The sequence below is a fragment of the Dromiciops gliroides genome, chromosome 1, assembly GCF_019393635.1.
Source record: "Dromiciops gliroides isolate mDroGli1 chromosome 1, mDroGli1.pri, whole genome shotgun sequence".
Classification (NCBI taxonomy): domain Eukaryota; kingdom Metazoa; phylum Chordata; class Mammalia; order Microbiotheria; family Microbiotheriidae; genus Dromiciops; species Dromiciops gliroides.
In genome coordinates this window covers 85300355-85318603 of record NC_057861.1, presented here as the reverse complement: position 1 = coordinate 85318603, position 18249 = coordinate 85300355, and the positions used below count along the sequence as shown (strand labels likewise).

Below are 18249 nucleotides of genomic sequence, written 5' to 3'. Positions count from 1 at the left end.
GTCCAGAAACATGTTTCTCTTTCTATTTATTAGTTCTTCAAGGTGGCCAGAATTCTTATTCATCAGTCTTCTGGAATTATGGTTAATCATTCAGTTGATGAGAGTTCTTAAGTCCTTCAGAATTGTTCATTTTTACAATATTTATGTTTTAGAATAAATTGTTCTCCTTGTTCTGCTGCCTCTGCATCAATTCATGCAAATCTTCACAGGTCTTTTCTGAAATTGTCTTTCTTCCTTTTTGTGGCACAGTAGTTTTCTGTTATATTTATATACTGTTATTTGTTCATCTAGTCCCCAATCGATGGGTACCCTTTTAGTTTCCTGCCACTACAAAAATAACTGCTATAAATATTTTTGTACAAATAGGTCCTTTTCCTCTTTAATCTCTTTTGGGGATATAGGCCAGAAGAGACTTTAATCATAGCTAATAGTATTGAAAAAGAAATAAAAATAATGATAACTGAAACTGCCAGAGTGCTTTTCTATTTACAGAGTTTTGTATAGGATTTCTCATTTGAATTTCACAACAAATCAGGGAAGGGGGTGTTACCTCAAATTTATAAATGGGGAAAGAGGCTCAGAGGAGTCGAGCCTTCTCACACAGCATCTACTAAGTTTCACTGTGGGGATTTGAAACCAAGTCTCTTACCTTTCCATTCTTCTTAACACCTTATTGCCCACCATGTGCTCTTCAATCCAGTGACACTGGTGTCTTGACTATTCTATAAAGAAGACACTCTATCTCTTGGTTTGGGGCATTTTCTCTGGCTATCTCCCATACCTGAAGTGTTCTTCACTTCTGCCCACTGACTTCCCCAGCTTCTTTTAAGTATCAACTAAAATTTCATCTTTTTCAGTAAGGTCTTTCTAACCGCTCCTAATTCTAGTACCTTCCCTCTGTTAATTTTTGCTGTATGTTGCTTGCTTTGTATAAATTTGTTTGCATGTTGTCTCCTCTGTTATGTTGTAATATTCTTGGGGGCAGGGGCTGTCTTTTGCTTCTTTTTGCATCCCAGTGCTTAGCATAGTGCCTGGCAAATAATAGGTGCTTAATAAATTTTTATTGATTGATAGATTGAATGAATGAATTAATGAATGAATGCAAATCAACTTTGTGTGAGTTAGGGATTCAAGAGCCAGTGGGTATCTATAGCTATCCATGAAGGTAGGATGATGTATTTGAAATTGTACATAAGTGATAGAAACCCAATTAAAAATTCCTTGTTGGGAATGTTTGTTATAATAGCAGTCTAGCAATTTCTATTTCATTTTCTGCAGTGTTTTGAGCTGATTAGAGCAGGAAAATTCTTCAAGTAGAAAGAATGGTTAAGAGAAGATGAGGGGGCGGCTAGGTGGCGCAGTGGATAAAGCACTGGCCCTGGAGTCAGGAGTACCTGAGTTCAAATCCGGCCTCAGACACTTAACACTTACTAGCTGTGTGACCCTGGGCAAGTCACTTAACCCCAATTGCCTCACTTAAAAAAAAAAAAAAAAAAAAAAAAAAAAGATGAGAACTAAGAGACCTATGAATTCATAGAAGGAACTCCTGGATAAAGAAAGTCCCTCCACCAGTAAAAGTCTGCATCTCTTCTGCAACTTAGAGCCTTGTAGAGTTTCCTGGAGAGCTGAGAGGTTAGTTAGGCGACTTGCCCAGCACCACATAATTCACTCTTCACCATCCCCCAAAGTGGAGTATCCAATGTCTGCTTGAAGACCTTCAGCAACAGGGAACTCTCTACCTCCTGGATAGCCCGTTGTACTTTTGGTCAGCTCTAGAGTTATACAATCACAAATCTGATAGGTTTCCTGTTCCACTTAGAGGCATTAAGGTGGCACAGTGGGTAGAGTGCTGTGATATAAATGCTCACACTGAACATTTAACAATAGGCTCCCATAAGGTGGTTTGGCCTGCCTCTAGCACACCCCAGATCCACCTGGACACATATAGTAGGAAGCTGGAGATACAGAACTAGAATACATTTGAGAGACTAAGGTGAGATATATAGCTTTAGGAGTTCATCTACAGAGATATGGTAATTAAAACTCTGACAGTGGAAGAAATCACTAAGGGAGAGAATATATGGAGGAAGAAACCCTTGGGATGGACCCATGGGGAATAATTGCCCTTACATGATGAGAAGAAGAAAATGAGCTAGTCAAGAAGGCCAAGAACACGTGATCAGTTCTGAATATTTTGAGTAGAGTAGTGGAATCTGTATCTAGATAAGGGCAACTAGGTGGCACAGTGGATAAAGCACTGGCCCTGGAGTCATGAGGACTGAGTTCAAATCTCACCTGAGACACTTGCTAACTGTGTGATCTTGGGCAAGTCACTTAACCCTAGTTGCCTTAAACATCCGGGGCCATCTCCAGTTATCCTGATGTATATCTTGCCACTGGACCCAGATGGCTCTGGAGAGAGAGTAAGGTTGGTGACCTTTCACAGCCCTCCCTCACTTAAATCCAATTCATTGCAAACCATGACATCTATCATGGTCCTTTTTGAGAATGAAGGACAAACAACAAAAATCTAGATGACGATCACTGAGGAAAGAATGAGTGATGAGGAATTGGAGACACTGTCAGCTCTTCTGACTAAGAGGTTAGCGGTGAAAGGGGAAAGAGCTTTAGGTAGGTGATAAAGTGAAGATATTTTCTTTTTTAAAAAAATTTTAACTATAAGGGAGACATAAGCATGTTTGTAGATAGCAGGGAAGTAGATGAGGAGAGATTGAAGTTGAGAGGAAGACAGAGGTCAGGCTTATGAAAGGGAAGAGATGGGATCAGGGAAACAAGTGAAAGCATTAGCCTTGACCTGAGAGATGAGATGGAGTTGGTAGTGTGTGGTGGTAAATGTTTAATATCCGGATCTATAGAAAACAATGTATGCATAACACCTTTTACACTTTAATCAGAATCATTAAGATTTTCTCTGTCACTTTCTTAAATCTAGGCAGTGAAATGATAATTCAAGACCTGATTTATAGCATTTGCTGATTTCTGAAGTCTAAATGCTCAGCCTGAAATTTAACAATCCACTCTCTTAAACTAGTATAAGCCCACTCCAGTACACTCCTGCAGAAGACTGAGGGGTGTGGAGAAAGGGATATGAGAGAGCTCAGCAAAGTGGGAAGCAAGATACAGGGGACTGTATTTGAAGTTAAGGATTTAAAGAAAGAGGGTAAAGTTTGGATGAACAAAAAGATTTCCGTACAATATCAAGGGCCCAGTTGAATTTAGTAGCAATGTGGTGTGGTAGAAAGAGTGTTGAACTTGGTGTCAGGAGACTCCTAGGTTTGAATCCTGCGTCTAACACTTATTACCCGTGTGGCCATGGACACATACTCTTGGAGCATCAGTTTCCCCATCCATAAAACAGGGATAATAAAACTTCCTACCTGCATTATAAGATTGTTGAGAGGGTCAAATGCTGTATGTAGAGTGATGTATAAGTTTTAACATGCCATATAAATATCAGATATTATTAAGTTACATGCATTTGTAGTGGAGCCAAATCCTATGACTTTGAGGCTTCTCTTTCAGGGTTCAGTGATTTAGGAGTAAAAGCAAAGAAAGTGGGGCAGCTAGGTGGCACAGTGGATAGAGCACCAGCCCTGGAGTCAGGAGTACCTGAGTTCAAATCCGGCCTCAGATGCTTGACACTTACTAGCTGTGTGACCCTAGGCAAGTCACTTAACCCCAATTGCCTCACAAAACAAAAACAAAAGCAAAGAAAGTAGATGGTGGGTATGACCTATGTTGGAGGCTCAGCAGTTCTTGATGAATGGGAGAACAAAAGCATGGGGGAAAGCAAGGGTAGAAGGCAGCATTTTGTTAACCTAGAGTCAAGATTGGGAAGGAAAGAATGTGAAACCAGAACAGAGAATGCACTAGGAGAGTAGAGATGGAAGGGCCGTGGTTATGGTAAGGACCAAGAGCAGGCTTAGGTGTCCTTAGGAATCCTAAGAGAAGTGGAAGGACCAGAGGAAGGACTTTCAGAGTTCAGATTCTGAGAGGGTGAAACGTTTGGTGATGCGAGGTCTTAGGTCTGCTTATGTAGTTGACCAAAGTAGGATGATAATAGAGGTCGCAGGAACAGAAGATAGTAATGACCTGGACGGCCCAGATGTTAGAAAAATCTTAAGTATGACTTTGGTACCAAGGATCAGTTTAGATATTAGGGTATGGATTCTCTGTGAGGAATGAATGAATAGGAAAAAAAATTATTAAGTGGTTACTTTGGGCCAAACACAATGCTAAGCACTGGGTGTGGAAATAGGAAAAGCTAGAGAATCCCTGCTCTCATAAAGATGGTTTATAAATCAGTTTAGCTCCAGGGCAGATGGAAAAGTCCAAAAGCCTTCAGGCTTCAGTTGTGGGGCAAATGGCAAAGCCCAGCCATTCTTAAGTTATTTAAGTAGTTAAGATGACAGTGCTGGTGGACTGCAGGGCATTGAAACCATACAGATGGTAAGGGGGAGGAAGTGGAGGGTGGGGGGGTGAGGCACCCCCAATAGTGGGAAGGCTTGCTAGTTACCAAAGTCATTGAGGAAAGAAAGAGAATGACCTAGAAATCACTAGATAACAGCAAAAAAGATCTGGATGGGTTATTATAATCAGATTAATAGAGTTTATTGAGAGAAAGGAAATAATATGCTATCTTCTGGCTCTGTGTGGTGGTGCCTGAGAGGAGTGGGCATCACTGGAGAATGGTTAGTGCCAGAAGATGGAAGGGAGTGTAAGAGGAATAGATAGAGGCTGAAATAGAACGTGTTAATGGTAGAGTAGGGCCTCCAAATGAAAGAAGAGAATTTGAACCAGAGAGTTGTAGTGATGAACTGAATGGGGATAGAAACTTGGAGAGAGAGGTAGTTAGGGGAAGAGGTTTTCACTTAGTAGATTTAGGGATTAGAATGACAGGAGGAAGGAATTTGCTAGTCACTGGCTAGGAAAGGGCTCTGCTGATGGGGTCTCTCAGGTAGAGTTTTTTGTAATGGGAGAGTAGAGAGCCAGGCCAAGGCTCATGGTAGCCAAGACAATCCTGCATTGAAAAAGACCTCTAGAGGCAGCTAGGTGGCACAGTGGATAGAACACCAGCCCTGGAGTCAGGAGTACCTGAGTTCAAATCCAGCCTCAGACACTTAACACTTACTAGCTGTGTGACCCTGGGCAAGTCACTTAACCCCAATTGCCTCACTAAAAAAAAAAGAAAAAGACCTCTATAACATTCATCTCCCAGATGAGGTCCCCTCACTTAATCATCCCTTCTCAGGGAAGATTTTCACCTCTGCACCTTTGCCTCTATAATTCTTACTTCAGTCATTTGAGTCAAATACTCTACAGTCACTCCTACTTCTTGTTGTCTAGATGTGGTATTCAGTTAATTAACAAATGCTTATTAAGTGCTTGTGTGCTAGGATCCATGGGCAGTGGAGAAGAAAACTTGGTATACCTGAATTTGCTTAGTTGTAATTGAAATTTTCTTGTGTATTTCAGGTGTTAGAGACCTACATATTTCATTCTTTTCTTAAAGCTCGTCTTAACAGAAGAATGGATGCATTTGCTCAAATGGAACTTAGCACTGAGTCTGAAGAAGACAGGTAAATGTTTTTCCCTCTTTTGTGGCTTACTCTGGCTAGATTTTTGTGTCATGATTTGTCACTCATTGGGATAGTAAATGGGAAAGAAACATTTCTTTATTTTGACTAAAAAACTTCATGGTTTATAGTAAACCTACTTCAAAAACTGTTCTTCATAACTGAAATCCAAAATCAGATGACCAGCAGCTACTTCAAACTTATCTTAGTATAACCTCATTTCTTAAGGGAATATTGAATAATTTGATGTTCATTATAATTAATCCTTTCCAAGGATAATAGCCCAAATCAAATCCACAAAGCTGAGAAAATGGTAAGATAAGCAATTACTTCAACCCTTCAAGGGTTAGTTATTTCACTAATGTGGGTATTCCCTCCACCAATGCAGATCTCAGCCCTGTTGTAATTTAGCAAATGTCTTTTCAAGATTTTCTGTGGCTAGGGGCAGCTAGGTGGCGCAGTGGATAGAGCACTGGCCCTGGATTCAGGAGAACTTGAGTTCAAATCTGGCCTCAGACACTTGACACTTACTAGCTGTGTGACCCTGGGCAAGTCACTTAACCCCAATTGCCTCACCCAAAAAAAAAATTGCTGTGGCTGAAAAATGCATCTCCCTGTTTCCAACTTGGGTGATGAGTCATTCTGAGTTTAATTAGGCTGGTCCTTAACAACAGACACATGTTTGATCACCATGATCAGAGGGCCTATACCTAAGGACTTTTCTTCTAGGGCTTGTGTTTCCTTGGTATAGCCTTTGAGACCTGCTGATGACCACCCCTGTACACTGATGAGGGATTCTGCAGGAATGCAGAATGGATGACAATTAATTATTACAATAAAATTATAATAAAACTTCATTATATAGCATTCACATTTGAAAATTACTTCAAACTTGTCTCAGGATAGTCCCATTTTTCTTTCTTTCTTTTTTAGTGAGGCAATTGGGGTTAAATGACTTGCCCAGGGTCACACAGCTAGTAAGTGTCAGGTGTCTGAGGCCGGCTTTGAACTCAGGTCCTCTTGACTCCAGGGCTGGTGTTCTATCCACTGCACCACCTAGCTGCCCCATGGATAGTCCCATTTTAAATCCTGAATTATTATTTTTATTATTATTGCTCAAAGCTATAATAATAACAATCCTCTGTTAAAGTCCTTTCCTCATGCCTCATGGTGGTTTGAGGGTGATTCCTGGTTCTTAGATCAAGAGTATGTCCTTATATAATGATAATTTTGCATCTAGCAATGATCTGGTATTCAAAGACCAGCCCAAGATGCTCATGATCAGAGATGACCAGCCACCAGGTCTTAGTTTTGGCCATTTATAATTAGGAAGAGGTAAGAAATAGAGAGGTTGCCATTTGTATGTAGGGAGAGAGTACACACAGCAATGAAATCATGGATCCTTAATGTATTGAAGTAACTGCTATAACTACTAATTTTGATTATGATGAATAGTAATATAACTTAACTTTGGGGAAGGTCATACTTTATAATTCCAAAGGCAATTTTCTATACTTTTTTGCTTTCAAAAGGAGTTGGTAGAGTTGTTTTTATTGTACATCCAAAAGAAACAACAAAAAAAATATTATTTCGTGGAACAGCTGATCAACTCATATAGTAGTACTGATGACAAGTATTTACAAAAAGATCACCATGAAGCTAATTCCAGTTTATGCATCAACTAATGTTGCTGAGGATGAAGAGATAGAGAAATTCTACAAAAACTTTTAAGAGATTCCAAATTAAAGCAATGTGTAATCTGATACTCGGGGGCTTCAATGCAAAAGTGAGTAAAGGTAAGGAAGGTGAGAAATATGCTAGAAAGCATAGTTGAGGTAAAAACAAAGAGAGCCCAAAGACTTGTAGACCACTCATAAGTGGATAGAGTGCCAGGCCTGGAGTCAGAAAGACTAATCTTCATGAGATCAAATCTGTCTTCAGATATTTACCAGCAATGTGACCCTGGGCAAGTCTGTTAATACCGTTTGCCTCAGTTTCCTCATCTGTCCAATGAACTGGAGAAGAAAATGGCAAACCACTCCAGTATCTTTGTCAAGAAAACCCAGTAATGGGTCACAAAGAGTCAGATACAACTGAAATTACTGAACAATGACAAAACAAAACATAAGCCTGACACTTTTATATCGTGAATGATGTTTTTTTGAGAAAAGAATTGATAGGTGCTATATATGCCAAGCATCAGATAACACTAAAAAATATAAAAAGGTTGCATTCTACTATACAGAAAAAGATTTGTTATTGATGCAGTGTTGTCTCTGAATCACCTGTCTTGGATAAGTCAGACCACTGACTTATCAGGGAAAAGATCAGAATTAGTAAAAAGCTAGAAAAAAAAGAATAATAATGAGAAATATAAATGCTAAACAATTGAAATAGCTCAATATTGAATTATTTAAACAAGTACCAGCAATCAGAAATGGGAAATGGGAATTGACTTCAGTAATGGTATCAACACTGAATGGGCAGCTAGGTGGTGCAGTAGATAGATAACACACTGAGCTTGGAATCAGGAAGACTCATCTTCATGAATTCAAATCTGTTCTTAGACACTTACTATCTGGATGACCCTGGGCAAGTCATTTAACTCTGCCTTAATTCTTCATGTGTAAGATGAACTGGAGAAGGAAATGGCAAATCATTCCAGTATCTTTGCCAAGAAAACCCCAAATGGGGTCACAGAGTCAGATATGACTGAAATGACTCAACAGCAACAACATCAACACTGATTACATCATTTTATCTAGAAGTTGTCTACTGTAAATATATTGCTACAAGAAAAAAACCCAACAAAAGCATGAAAGCAACTTATTTGGCAAATCATGACTTACTCACTAAGTAGGAAGAGATGGCAGCCAAAGGCAACACTTGTTTGGAATGTAAACTTGTTTGTATACTCTTGTGAAGAAAGGTGGTAGATGAATATGAGCAGCAGCGTCTGATGAAGAAGAAAGAAGCAGTGGAGCCTCAACCAGTTTAGGGGAAATTTGGTGAGAGAGCCAATTGAACCAAGTCATCCCAAGGGCATATAAGTTTGAAAATGGAAAAGATTTGTAAAGATCACAATGACACACTTTTCATCATCCAGGGCAGTATAACTACTGCACTTGGACTTCCAATATCATAGTCCCAGATGTGCTGATAGGTGAGGTAGAAGTGTTGGTAAAGAAAGGAAAAGCACCTAGACTGGACCAAATACATGGAAATTAGAGCCACGCTGGAGTGAGATACAAGAGTGAAAGTCCTGAGGGGCCATATGTGAAGTGTCCAAAGGACAGGAAGATATGAAAAGTGTGGAAAAAATCTTAGACCTTATTAATACAAAAAAAATCACAACTACCAACCTATATGCCTACTCTACCAACTCTACAAAATCTTTATGTGAGCCATCTGTGTACAAATCAAAGTCTTATCATGTCACCTCTTATTCAGTAAACTGCAGTCGTTCCTTATTACCTCCAGGATCAAATATAAAATCATCTGTTTGGCTTTTGAAGCCCTTTATAACCTGGCCTCTTCCTGCCTTCTCAGTCCTCTCATGTCAGTCAGTCAACAAAGCATTTGTTAAGTTGTTATTACACGCCACACACTGTGCTAAGTGCTAGGAATACAAATACAAGCAGAAAGAAAGACAGTCCCTGCCTTTGTAGACATAACTCTGTAACCCAGTGACACAGGCTTCCTTGTTGTTCCTCAAACATGACAATTCCATCTCCAGACTCCAGGCATTTTCATGGGCTTTCTCTCTATGCTTGGATCTCTCTCTCTCTCTCTCTCTCTCTCTCTCTCTCTCTCTCTCTCTCTCTCTCTCTCTCTCTCTCTCTCTCTCTCTCTCTCTCTCTCCCCCTCCCTCCCTCCCTCTTTCTCCTTCTCTTTCTCCCTCTCTCTCCTCATCTCTGCCTCTTGCATCTTGGCTTCTCTACCCTCCTTTCAAGCTAAAAGCCTTTCCCAGTCATCAATTTTAGTGCCTTCCCTCTCAGATGATCTTATTTGTCCTATATACATAACTTTTTGTACATACTTGTTTGCATGTTGTATACTTCTTGCTTTTCTTTGTAACCTCAGTGCTTAGCTCAGTGCCTAGCACATGGGCATTTAATAAATACTTATTGAGTTAACTTGTTTATGCCTCAAAGAGGTAAAGAATATAAGATCCAACTGTGCTTACATTTTCTTGATTATGAAAATAGAGGAAAATACCATCTTAAAGGCCCCTTTCCAAGAATGTGTTTCTCGTATATGTGTGTGTGTGTGTGTGTGTGTGTGTGTGTGTGTAGATATAGATACAGATGTAGATATAGATTATAGATATAGATCCAGGAGTCCTTGAAAGACAAAATAACAGATATAACCCTATTCAACAGCCCTTTGCTCACAAACATCAAGAAAGGCAAAAAACAAATACGTATGTTTGCTAAAGGTGTACACCACTGTGATAGAGGAGTCCCTGTTGAAAGTTCAGTTTAGGAGAAACTTGGTAAGAGAGCCAATTGAACCAAGGCATCCCAAGTTGAAAGAGGTATTCTAGATGCTTTAGGCTGATGTTGTGTTAGTTGCAGCATCCTCTAGGACATCAGGCTCCTGGAAGAGATTTCTGACTACCCAAAGGGGTTTGACGTGACCGTCCAGAGAAAAAGTATATGAAGGATGGCTATTGCTGAGATAATAACATGCATCTGGATGGACAACTATAGAAGCTTTCCATTAGTTTGCCTCTCTGGGACAGAGTTCAGATTGCCTAAATAGGAGGAAGAGAGTAGGCTAAATTTTCTTCTGGAAGTTACAGTGCTCCTTTAGTAACCACAAGCTTCCTGGGCACATCTTTTTTTTTTTTTTTTTTTTGGTGAGGCAATTGGGGTTAAGTGACTTGCCCAGGGTCACACAGCTAGCAAGTGTCAAGGGTCTGAGGCCAGATTTGAACTCAGGTCCTCCTGAATCCAGGGCCAGTGATCTATCCACTACTATACCTAACTGCCCCAGCACATCTTTTTAATATCAAAATTCTGCCAGTATTCCTAAATGGAAACAAGATATGAAATATAACAGTCTCTGAAGAATTAAAAAAGGAATCTCATTGGTGATTTCACATGATTTTTCTTTTCTTTGTGTATGAGAAGTTCATTTTTTTGTATTTGTCAAGTTCAAAATAACAAAAAAATTTTAATTAAAAATTTAATCTCCCACAGAAGGTACATTGGCACACAGAGTGACATGTTGTGTGTATGAGCTTTCTGGAGCCAATGAGAAAATAGAAGAATGCGAATAAAATATATAATCCTAGAAATGTAGGATGGGGAAGAAAGAAAGGACCAAGCACTTAGTAAGCACATACTATGTGCCAGGCATTGTGCTAAATGCTATCTCACTTGATGCTTACCAAAAAAAAAAAAAGATGGAAAAGAAGATGGACTCTTCATATGGTTGAGAATAGCAGGTAGACAGCTGGTGTGATCCTCTGGAAGACTGTTAATGTCAGAAAGAAAACAGGAAGGTCTCTAACACAAGGGGCAAACTTCCTATCATAAATTTCTGGAAGCACATGGACAAGAGTTACATAGAATGGGCAAGAATATGTGGGTTGTGGGCTATATCATTGGAATGCACTCCCAAATCAATGAGATCATAGGTCCATTTGAGTAGCCCCTTTGATCCTCAAAATCATCCTTTGTGATGGTCTGGGCAGGTGGTATTCTGTTCTGTACAACTGAGGCTTGGAGTGATGAAGCAGCATGGGCAGTGTCATACAGTTGGTTGGTACATGACAGGCCCAGGATTTGAATCCAGGTCTTCTGATCCCTGGTACCTTATTGATTTGGTTGTACTATGTGAGTTAAATACTGTCTCTTGTATACATAGTAAAATATGCATACCATCTACTTTTCACTTTAATAGAAATGTTGCCCTTATATCCTGATACAATGTACTTGTGATCTCATCATTGTGAGTACTCCCTCCTGCAATGCAGAGTATAATTTAGGGGACTTCCTACACATCTTTTTTTTTTTTTTTTTTTTGGTGAGGCAGTTGGGATTAAGTGATTTGCCCAGGGCCACACAGCTAGTGTTAAATGTCTGAGGCCGGATTCGAACTCAGGTATTCCTGAATCCAGGGCCGGTGCTCTATCCACTGCACCATCTAGCTGCCCCCCTACACATCTTCCCATTAATCCTCCATCAAAAACCCACCTAAATAAGCAGGGAACCATTTGTTATTCTCTTGACATTTTATGGACACCCTTTGAGTACATAGACTGTCCATTGGTTCTCTCTCAGTCATGTTCTTTCTTCTGATGACAACTTTTATCCTGCTTGTCCTTCATAATTCTTCATTTGTAATGTAGTAGAGTCTATCATACCTACCACAACCTCTCCAAAACCCCCTTAACTTCATTTCTTCAGAGACTGTAATAATCCATGATTTATTGCCCAAAACATCACCAGAAGAATATGGATGTTAAAAAGATTGGCTTTTGTTTTGAGGAGAATCTGAGAATCATTAAAGAAACTTTTTTTAATTTCCCAAAGGCCATTGCCTGCTCTCTTCTTTCTATTGGCTCATATTGTTCATTTGCAGTATCTGTCCAAGATATGTATACTGATGGATGAGCTGTCCATCTAACTTCATATCACTGTCAGGGCAATGGATATTCTGCATCCATTTAGTCTTTCCTGTATGCATCACAGAATCACAGAATTTGAGAGTTGGAAGCTTATCTCAGTAGCAATCATACACAAAAGGAATTCCTACTGTGATATATCAGACAACTAAGGAAGGGAGGGAGAAAATAAATCTTTATTAAATCCCTATTATGTTCCAGACATTTGATTCTCACAGCCCTAGGAGGTCAGTCTAATTTATTATCCCTAACTTACAGCTGAACAAACTGAGACAGGTTAAGTGACTTGCCAGGGTTACACAAATAGGAGGTATCTGGGGTTGGATTTGAACTCAGGTCTTCCAGACTCCTGGCCCAGTACTCTATCAACTGTGCCACCTACCTCCCCAGAAATCTCTGCTTGAAGCTGGCCAAGAAGAAGAACCTACCCTCTCTTAAGGCAACCCATTCTACTTGGCGCAGCTCTAATTATTATGTTTATGCTGACATCCAGCCTACATTGATCTCTCTGTGCCCTCCACTAAATTGCTCCTAGTTCTGTCCTCTGGGGCCAAGGAGAACATGTCTAATCTCTCCTCCACTTGACAGCCTCTCAGATACTTGAAGACAATTATCATGTCTCCCGTAAGTCTTGTCTTCACCATGCTAAACGTACTCAGTTCCTTCAACAAGTCCTCATGTGTCATAGACTCAAGACTCTGGATCATCCTGGTTGCCCCTCCTCTGGGAATCTTAAAATCCCCAGACTGAACACTGTTCTAGATGAGTTCTGATGATGAAAGAGTACAGTGACACTATCACCTCTTTATTACTGAGAGGTATGACGTTCTTTTTGTGTAGTTTTTGTTTTGTTTTGTTTTTGTGAGGCAATGGGGGTTAAGTGACTTGCCCAGGGTCACACAGCTAGTAAGGGTCAAGTGTCTGAGGCCGGATTTGAATGCAGGTACTCCTGAATCCAGGGCCGGTGCTTTATCCACTGCACCACCTAGCTGCCCCCAAGGTATGACTTTCTTGCATTAACAATAATTGGGGGGGGGGTTGGCTTCAACATTATAATACCAACTCAATGAACTTTCAGTCCACTAAAACTTTGGATATTTTTCAAAACAGTTGCATTTCCTCCTCACTTCCCTCCCCATATCCAACTTTGTACTTATAAAGTAGATTTTTTTGTATGCAGATACAAAATTTTACATTTATTTCTATATTTTTATTCTATTTCATTCAGCCCAACGTTCTCCAGCCTAGGGGCTGGCCAGTTGCCTGTTCTTATAAAGTCCATGAGTTGAGAATGTTTTTTATGCTTTTAAATACAATTAAACCTGATTTTAAAATATAAAAAGCTATTCTTAGCTTGTGGGTGAAAACAGGAGTTTTCTGATCCCTGCTCTAGCCTGTCAAGGCTCTTTTGTGTCCTGACTGTCATCCACTGTATTAGCGATCCCTTCCAGATTTGTGTTATCGACAAATTTGATTAGCATGCCATCCATGCCTTTACTTAAGTCACTGATAAACAGCATAGGGCCCCATACATTCCTGGCAAGCTCTCCTGCAGACTTCCTGCCGTGTCAACATTTAACCACTAATGGCTACTCTTGGAGTCTGGTCATCCACCCAGCTCTGAATCCGTGTAATTGTATCGTCATGTAGTCTGTCATTCCCCATCTTCTCTACAGGAATAATATGAGATACTTTGTCAAAAGCTTTGCTGAAATCTAGGGAAACTATAACCACAGCATTCTTCCCTTCATCTATTAGTTTACCAGTTCTGTTAACAAAGAAAATAGGATAGTCTAGCATAGCCTGTTCTTTGTGGAACCATGTTCTTTGAAATTACTGATTTTCTTTTCACATACCATCTTTTTTTTTTTTAATTTTTTTTTTTTTTTTGCGGGACAATGGGGGTTAAGTGACTTGCCCAGGGTCACACAGCTAGTAAGTGTCAAGTGTCTGAGGCCGGATTTGAACTCAGGTACTCCTGAATCCAGGGCCAGTGCTTTATCCACTGCGCCACCTAGCCGCCCCCACCTTCTCTCTTAATAATCCTTTTTAGAATTTTCCCAGAACAAATACCTAATCATGCTTAAACTGTTAAACCCACATTGAGTGTTTGGTGAGAGTCTGTTGAAATGTTAAGCCCCAAATATCTTAAATTGGATTTGTTTAGAATATGAGTTCTTATTCTGGGACCCATGAAATTGGTTTTTATTTTGTTTTGTTTTGGTGAGGCAATTGGGGTTAAGTGACTTACCCAAGGGTCACACAGCTAGTAAGTGTCAAGTGTCTGAGGCTGGATTTGAACGCAGGTCCTCCTGAATCCAGGGCTGGTGCTCTATCCACTGCGCCACCTAGCTGCCCCGCTATGAAATTGTTTTTTTTTTAAATATTTTGATGACTATCTTTTCTTTTTCTTTTTAAAAAATAATAAACATTTTTATTTATAGTTTTGAGTTCCAAACTTTATTCCTACCTTCCTCCCTCCCTGAGGCTGTAAGCACTCAGATATAGGCTGCACATGTGCAATTATGTAAAACATTACCATATTAGTCATTTTATACAAGGAAATGTGAATAAAATTTAAAAATGAAAGTGAAAAATAGTCGGTGTTCAGTCAATATCAGATGTTCTTTCTTTGGAGGTAGATAGTATATTTCATCATTAGTCCTTTGGGATTGTCCTGGATCAAATTGTATTGCTGAGAATGGTTAAGTTATTCACAATTCTTCATTAAACAATATTGCTGTCGCTGTGCACAACCTTCTCTTGGTTTTGCTCACTTCACTACACATCAGTTCATACAAGTCTTTCCAAGCCTTTCTGAAGTCATCCTGCTTGAGCTTTTCATTCAATACAAATAACTAAATTAAATTAAACCAAGTAGTTTCCTTTGCAATCCTATGTATTTTATTTTATGCATTTAGAAACATTCTAAGACAAGATACATAGGATTCACTAGACAATCAAAGTGATCAATAACCCAAAAAGTGTTAAGAATCCCTTAGCTCTGGAGCTAAGGATTTCAACCACTGATAAGTTTCTGAATTTTCTTTTTGGATAGAGGTTAAGTTTTAGATGTTAGTTATCATGGTCTGGCACAGCAGACATAGTAGGTACTTAATAAATGGTCATTGATCAACTCTAATTATATAGTTTTGCCTTTTCATTAAGGGCTCTAATTTCTCCCATTCACATTGGCCTCTGAGGAATCATAACTTGTTATTCTTCAGTCTGTTGCCACATCTATAAAATATGGTTACTTGGGGCAGCTAGGTGGCGCAGTGGATAAAGCACCAGCCCAGGATTCAGGAGGACCCGAGTTCAAAGCCGGCTTCAGACACTTGACACTTAACTAGCTGTGTGACCTTGGACAAGTCACTTAACCCTCATTGCCCTAAAAAGAAAAAGAAAATATGGTTACTTAAGATTTATTTTTCTTTTCAGAATGAATGTCATGCTTTTAAGCCCAAGAAGACCAACGATTGAGAAAATGGCTTCTCGAAAAATTTCCCCTCAGAACATAATTAACAGACGAATGGTAATGAGCATGCCAAATCTATGCGAAGTAACAATACCTGAGTTACCCCCAAGGAATTCATCACTTCGGAAAATAGAAACTGTGAATAGTTGTAAAGGCAATAATGCAGGTATGAAAGTGATTTATCTCTGTCATTTCTTCTCCCAAAGGATGATGGATGCTGCTAAAACTTTTTATAATTCAAATATGCAATCCTAGACTTTTTAGATAAATATTTTAAAAACACCCTAAGTGAACGACTTGGTGGTTACTTATGTGAAATAGCTGAATACATAAAAATAATTATTTTAATCTTTTGTTTTGTTAATCTTTTAATCTTTTGTTGTTGTTATTGACTTTTAGTTCCGAAGCTGACCTCCAAATCAGTGTACACATTCAAGATACCAGAAATACATTTTCCACTGATGAGTCAGTATGTTAATTCCTACTATGCTGATTTTATCAACCTTCTGAGTAAGGCTATCAATTTCCCACCATCTGATAACTCTGTGCTGCTGGCTAGGTATCTCTACCTTCGAGGACTCATTAATTTAATGCAAGGAAAACTCCTGGGTGCACTTTCAGATTTTCAGAGTCTATACAAAACAGACATAAGTATTTTTCCTGCCGATCTTGTAAATAGAATGGTAGCGTCAATGTCTTCTTCTGAGCGTTCCCAAGCTGAGCGGCAGCCCGAGCTCAAAAGACTCATTAGTGAAATAATAGAAAAACCAAGAGAAGTCACGAAGGTAGATGACCACGTTAAAAACTTTGAGTTACCAAAGAAGCATATGCATCTGGATGATTTTGTGAAGAGAATACAGGAATCGGGAATTGTGATGGACATCAAAATTATCCACCGGTTGTTTGAATCACTGACTGTAGGTAAGAGGATAGATATATTATGGTTCTCTCAATGTAAACATATTATTGGTGGGATGATAGCTATTCAATTGTATCTTATATAGGGGTTATTCAGCAATGTGTACACCATCAGTCCTTGCTATTGTTGGAATCACCAGCATTGCAGAGAATAAAAGAATAGGTGGTATTCACTTGCCTTGGTTCCTAAATCATAAATCTCAGGGTTAGGGGAGTAATAGACAGGAAATTGTCAAGTGGGGTAGGGAAGGAAATCACCCCAAGGTGCCATTATGGTTTCCCTGAAAGTATTCTGGATTAGCTTGCTGAGAAGGGAGTGACAGAATAAATTCTAATACTTCTCCATTAGTTCTTCGTCATTATTAGTCTGGGCATGGTTGACTTCAGTAAGTATTTCTGAACACCTAATGCAAGAGTAGGACTGTGTTAGAAGCTACTTGTGTGTCTTGAGAGGTAGGAGGGGATGGGACGGGGGGGGGGGGGGGGGGTTAAGAGGCAGCATAACTTAGTGGATAGAACACTGGACTTGGAGTAAAAAAGACCTGAATTCAAAACCTGCCTCAGAAACTTACTGTCAGACCCTGGGCAAGTCACTCAACTTTTCTGAGCCTCAGTTTCCTTATCTGTCAGGTGGAGATATTAATAGCATCTACCTCATAAGATTATGGTGAGGATCAAAGGAGATAATATATGTTAAACATTTTGCAAATCTTGAAGTGCTATAGAAATTCAGCTGTTGATCATTATTATAGGACAGCTGAGTGACTCAGTGGCTAGAATGCCAGGCCTGGAGTCAAGAAGACTTGTCTTCTTGAATTCAAATTTGCCCTCAGAAACTTATTAGCTGTTTGACCCTGGAAAAGTCACTTAACTCTGCCTTCATTTTGTCATCTGTCAAATGAGCTGGAGAAGGAAATGGCAAACCATTCCAGTATCTTTGCCAAGAAAACCCAAAATGGGGTCACAGAGAGTTGGACATGATTGAGCAACAGCAGCCATTATTATACTTACAAAAGATGTATTTAAACCTAATTCCTGCCTTTGAGGAGATTATAGTCTCAGTGGGAAGCAGATACACAAAACAGAAGAATAACAATGCAAGACATTTGGGCATAGGTGCCCAAATGAATAGTAGAGCCAATAGTGGTTCATTCATTCAGAAAAGAGAAAGGTCAGGCTAGACTAGGGTGAAGATGCTTCCTTTTATTGATTGTAATGACACCACTCTTTTTCTTGTAAGGATGGGCTACATATATATGGTAACTTGGGTAGCTTAACACTATTAGCTAAATAGTTCTTTGGTCATTGACATTTAAGTGTCATTTCTTCTTTATTTCCAATAGAGATTTTGACTTTTTTAGGCTATATGCATGCGGCTTGCATTAGGCAGGCTGGCCCTCTGAACATATACTAACATTTTTCTGCCCTCACTTTCCCCCACCTCCTCCTTCTCCTTCTTCTTTTTCCTCCCCGCCCCCCCTCTCATAATAGCCATTTTTTTTTTCTTGAACCATCAACTTGAGTTTTACTGTCTGGGTCTCCTGATTTGTCCTTCTGTCTCTGACTACATCTGCTGTTTCTTTGGCTTCCTACACCCTCACATGGCTGGATTTTTCTGATCC

At 39.5% G+C, this 18249-nt stretch overlaps 1 protein-coding gene across 2 annotated transcripts in view; it reads left to right on the top strand.

Moving 5' to 3' along the window:
• DENND3 (DENN domain containing 3) overlaps window positions 1-18249 on the top strand; it is a 121607-nt gene that overhangs the window by 61165 nt on the left and 42193 nt on the right. For both annotated transcript variants that reach the window (XM_043964303.1, XM_043964222.1), the window contains exons 11-13: window positions 5497-5600; window positions 15673-15875; window positions 16109-16630. In XM_043964303.1, the coding sequence (XP_043820238.1) occupies window positions 5497-5600; window positions 15673-15875; window positions 16109-16630 (829 nt within the window). The remainder of the gene's footprint in view (window positions 1-5496; window positions 5601-15672; window positions 15876-16108; window positions 16631-18249) is intronic.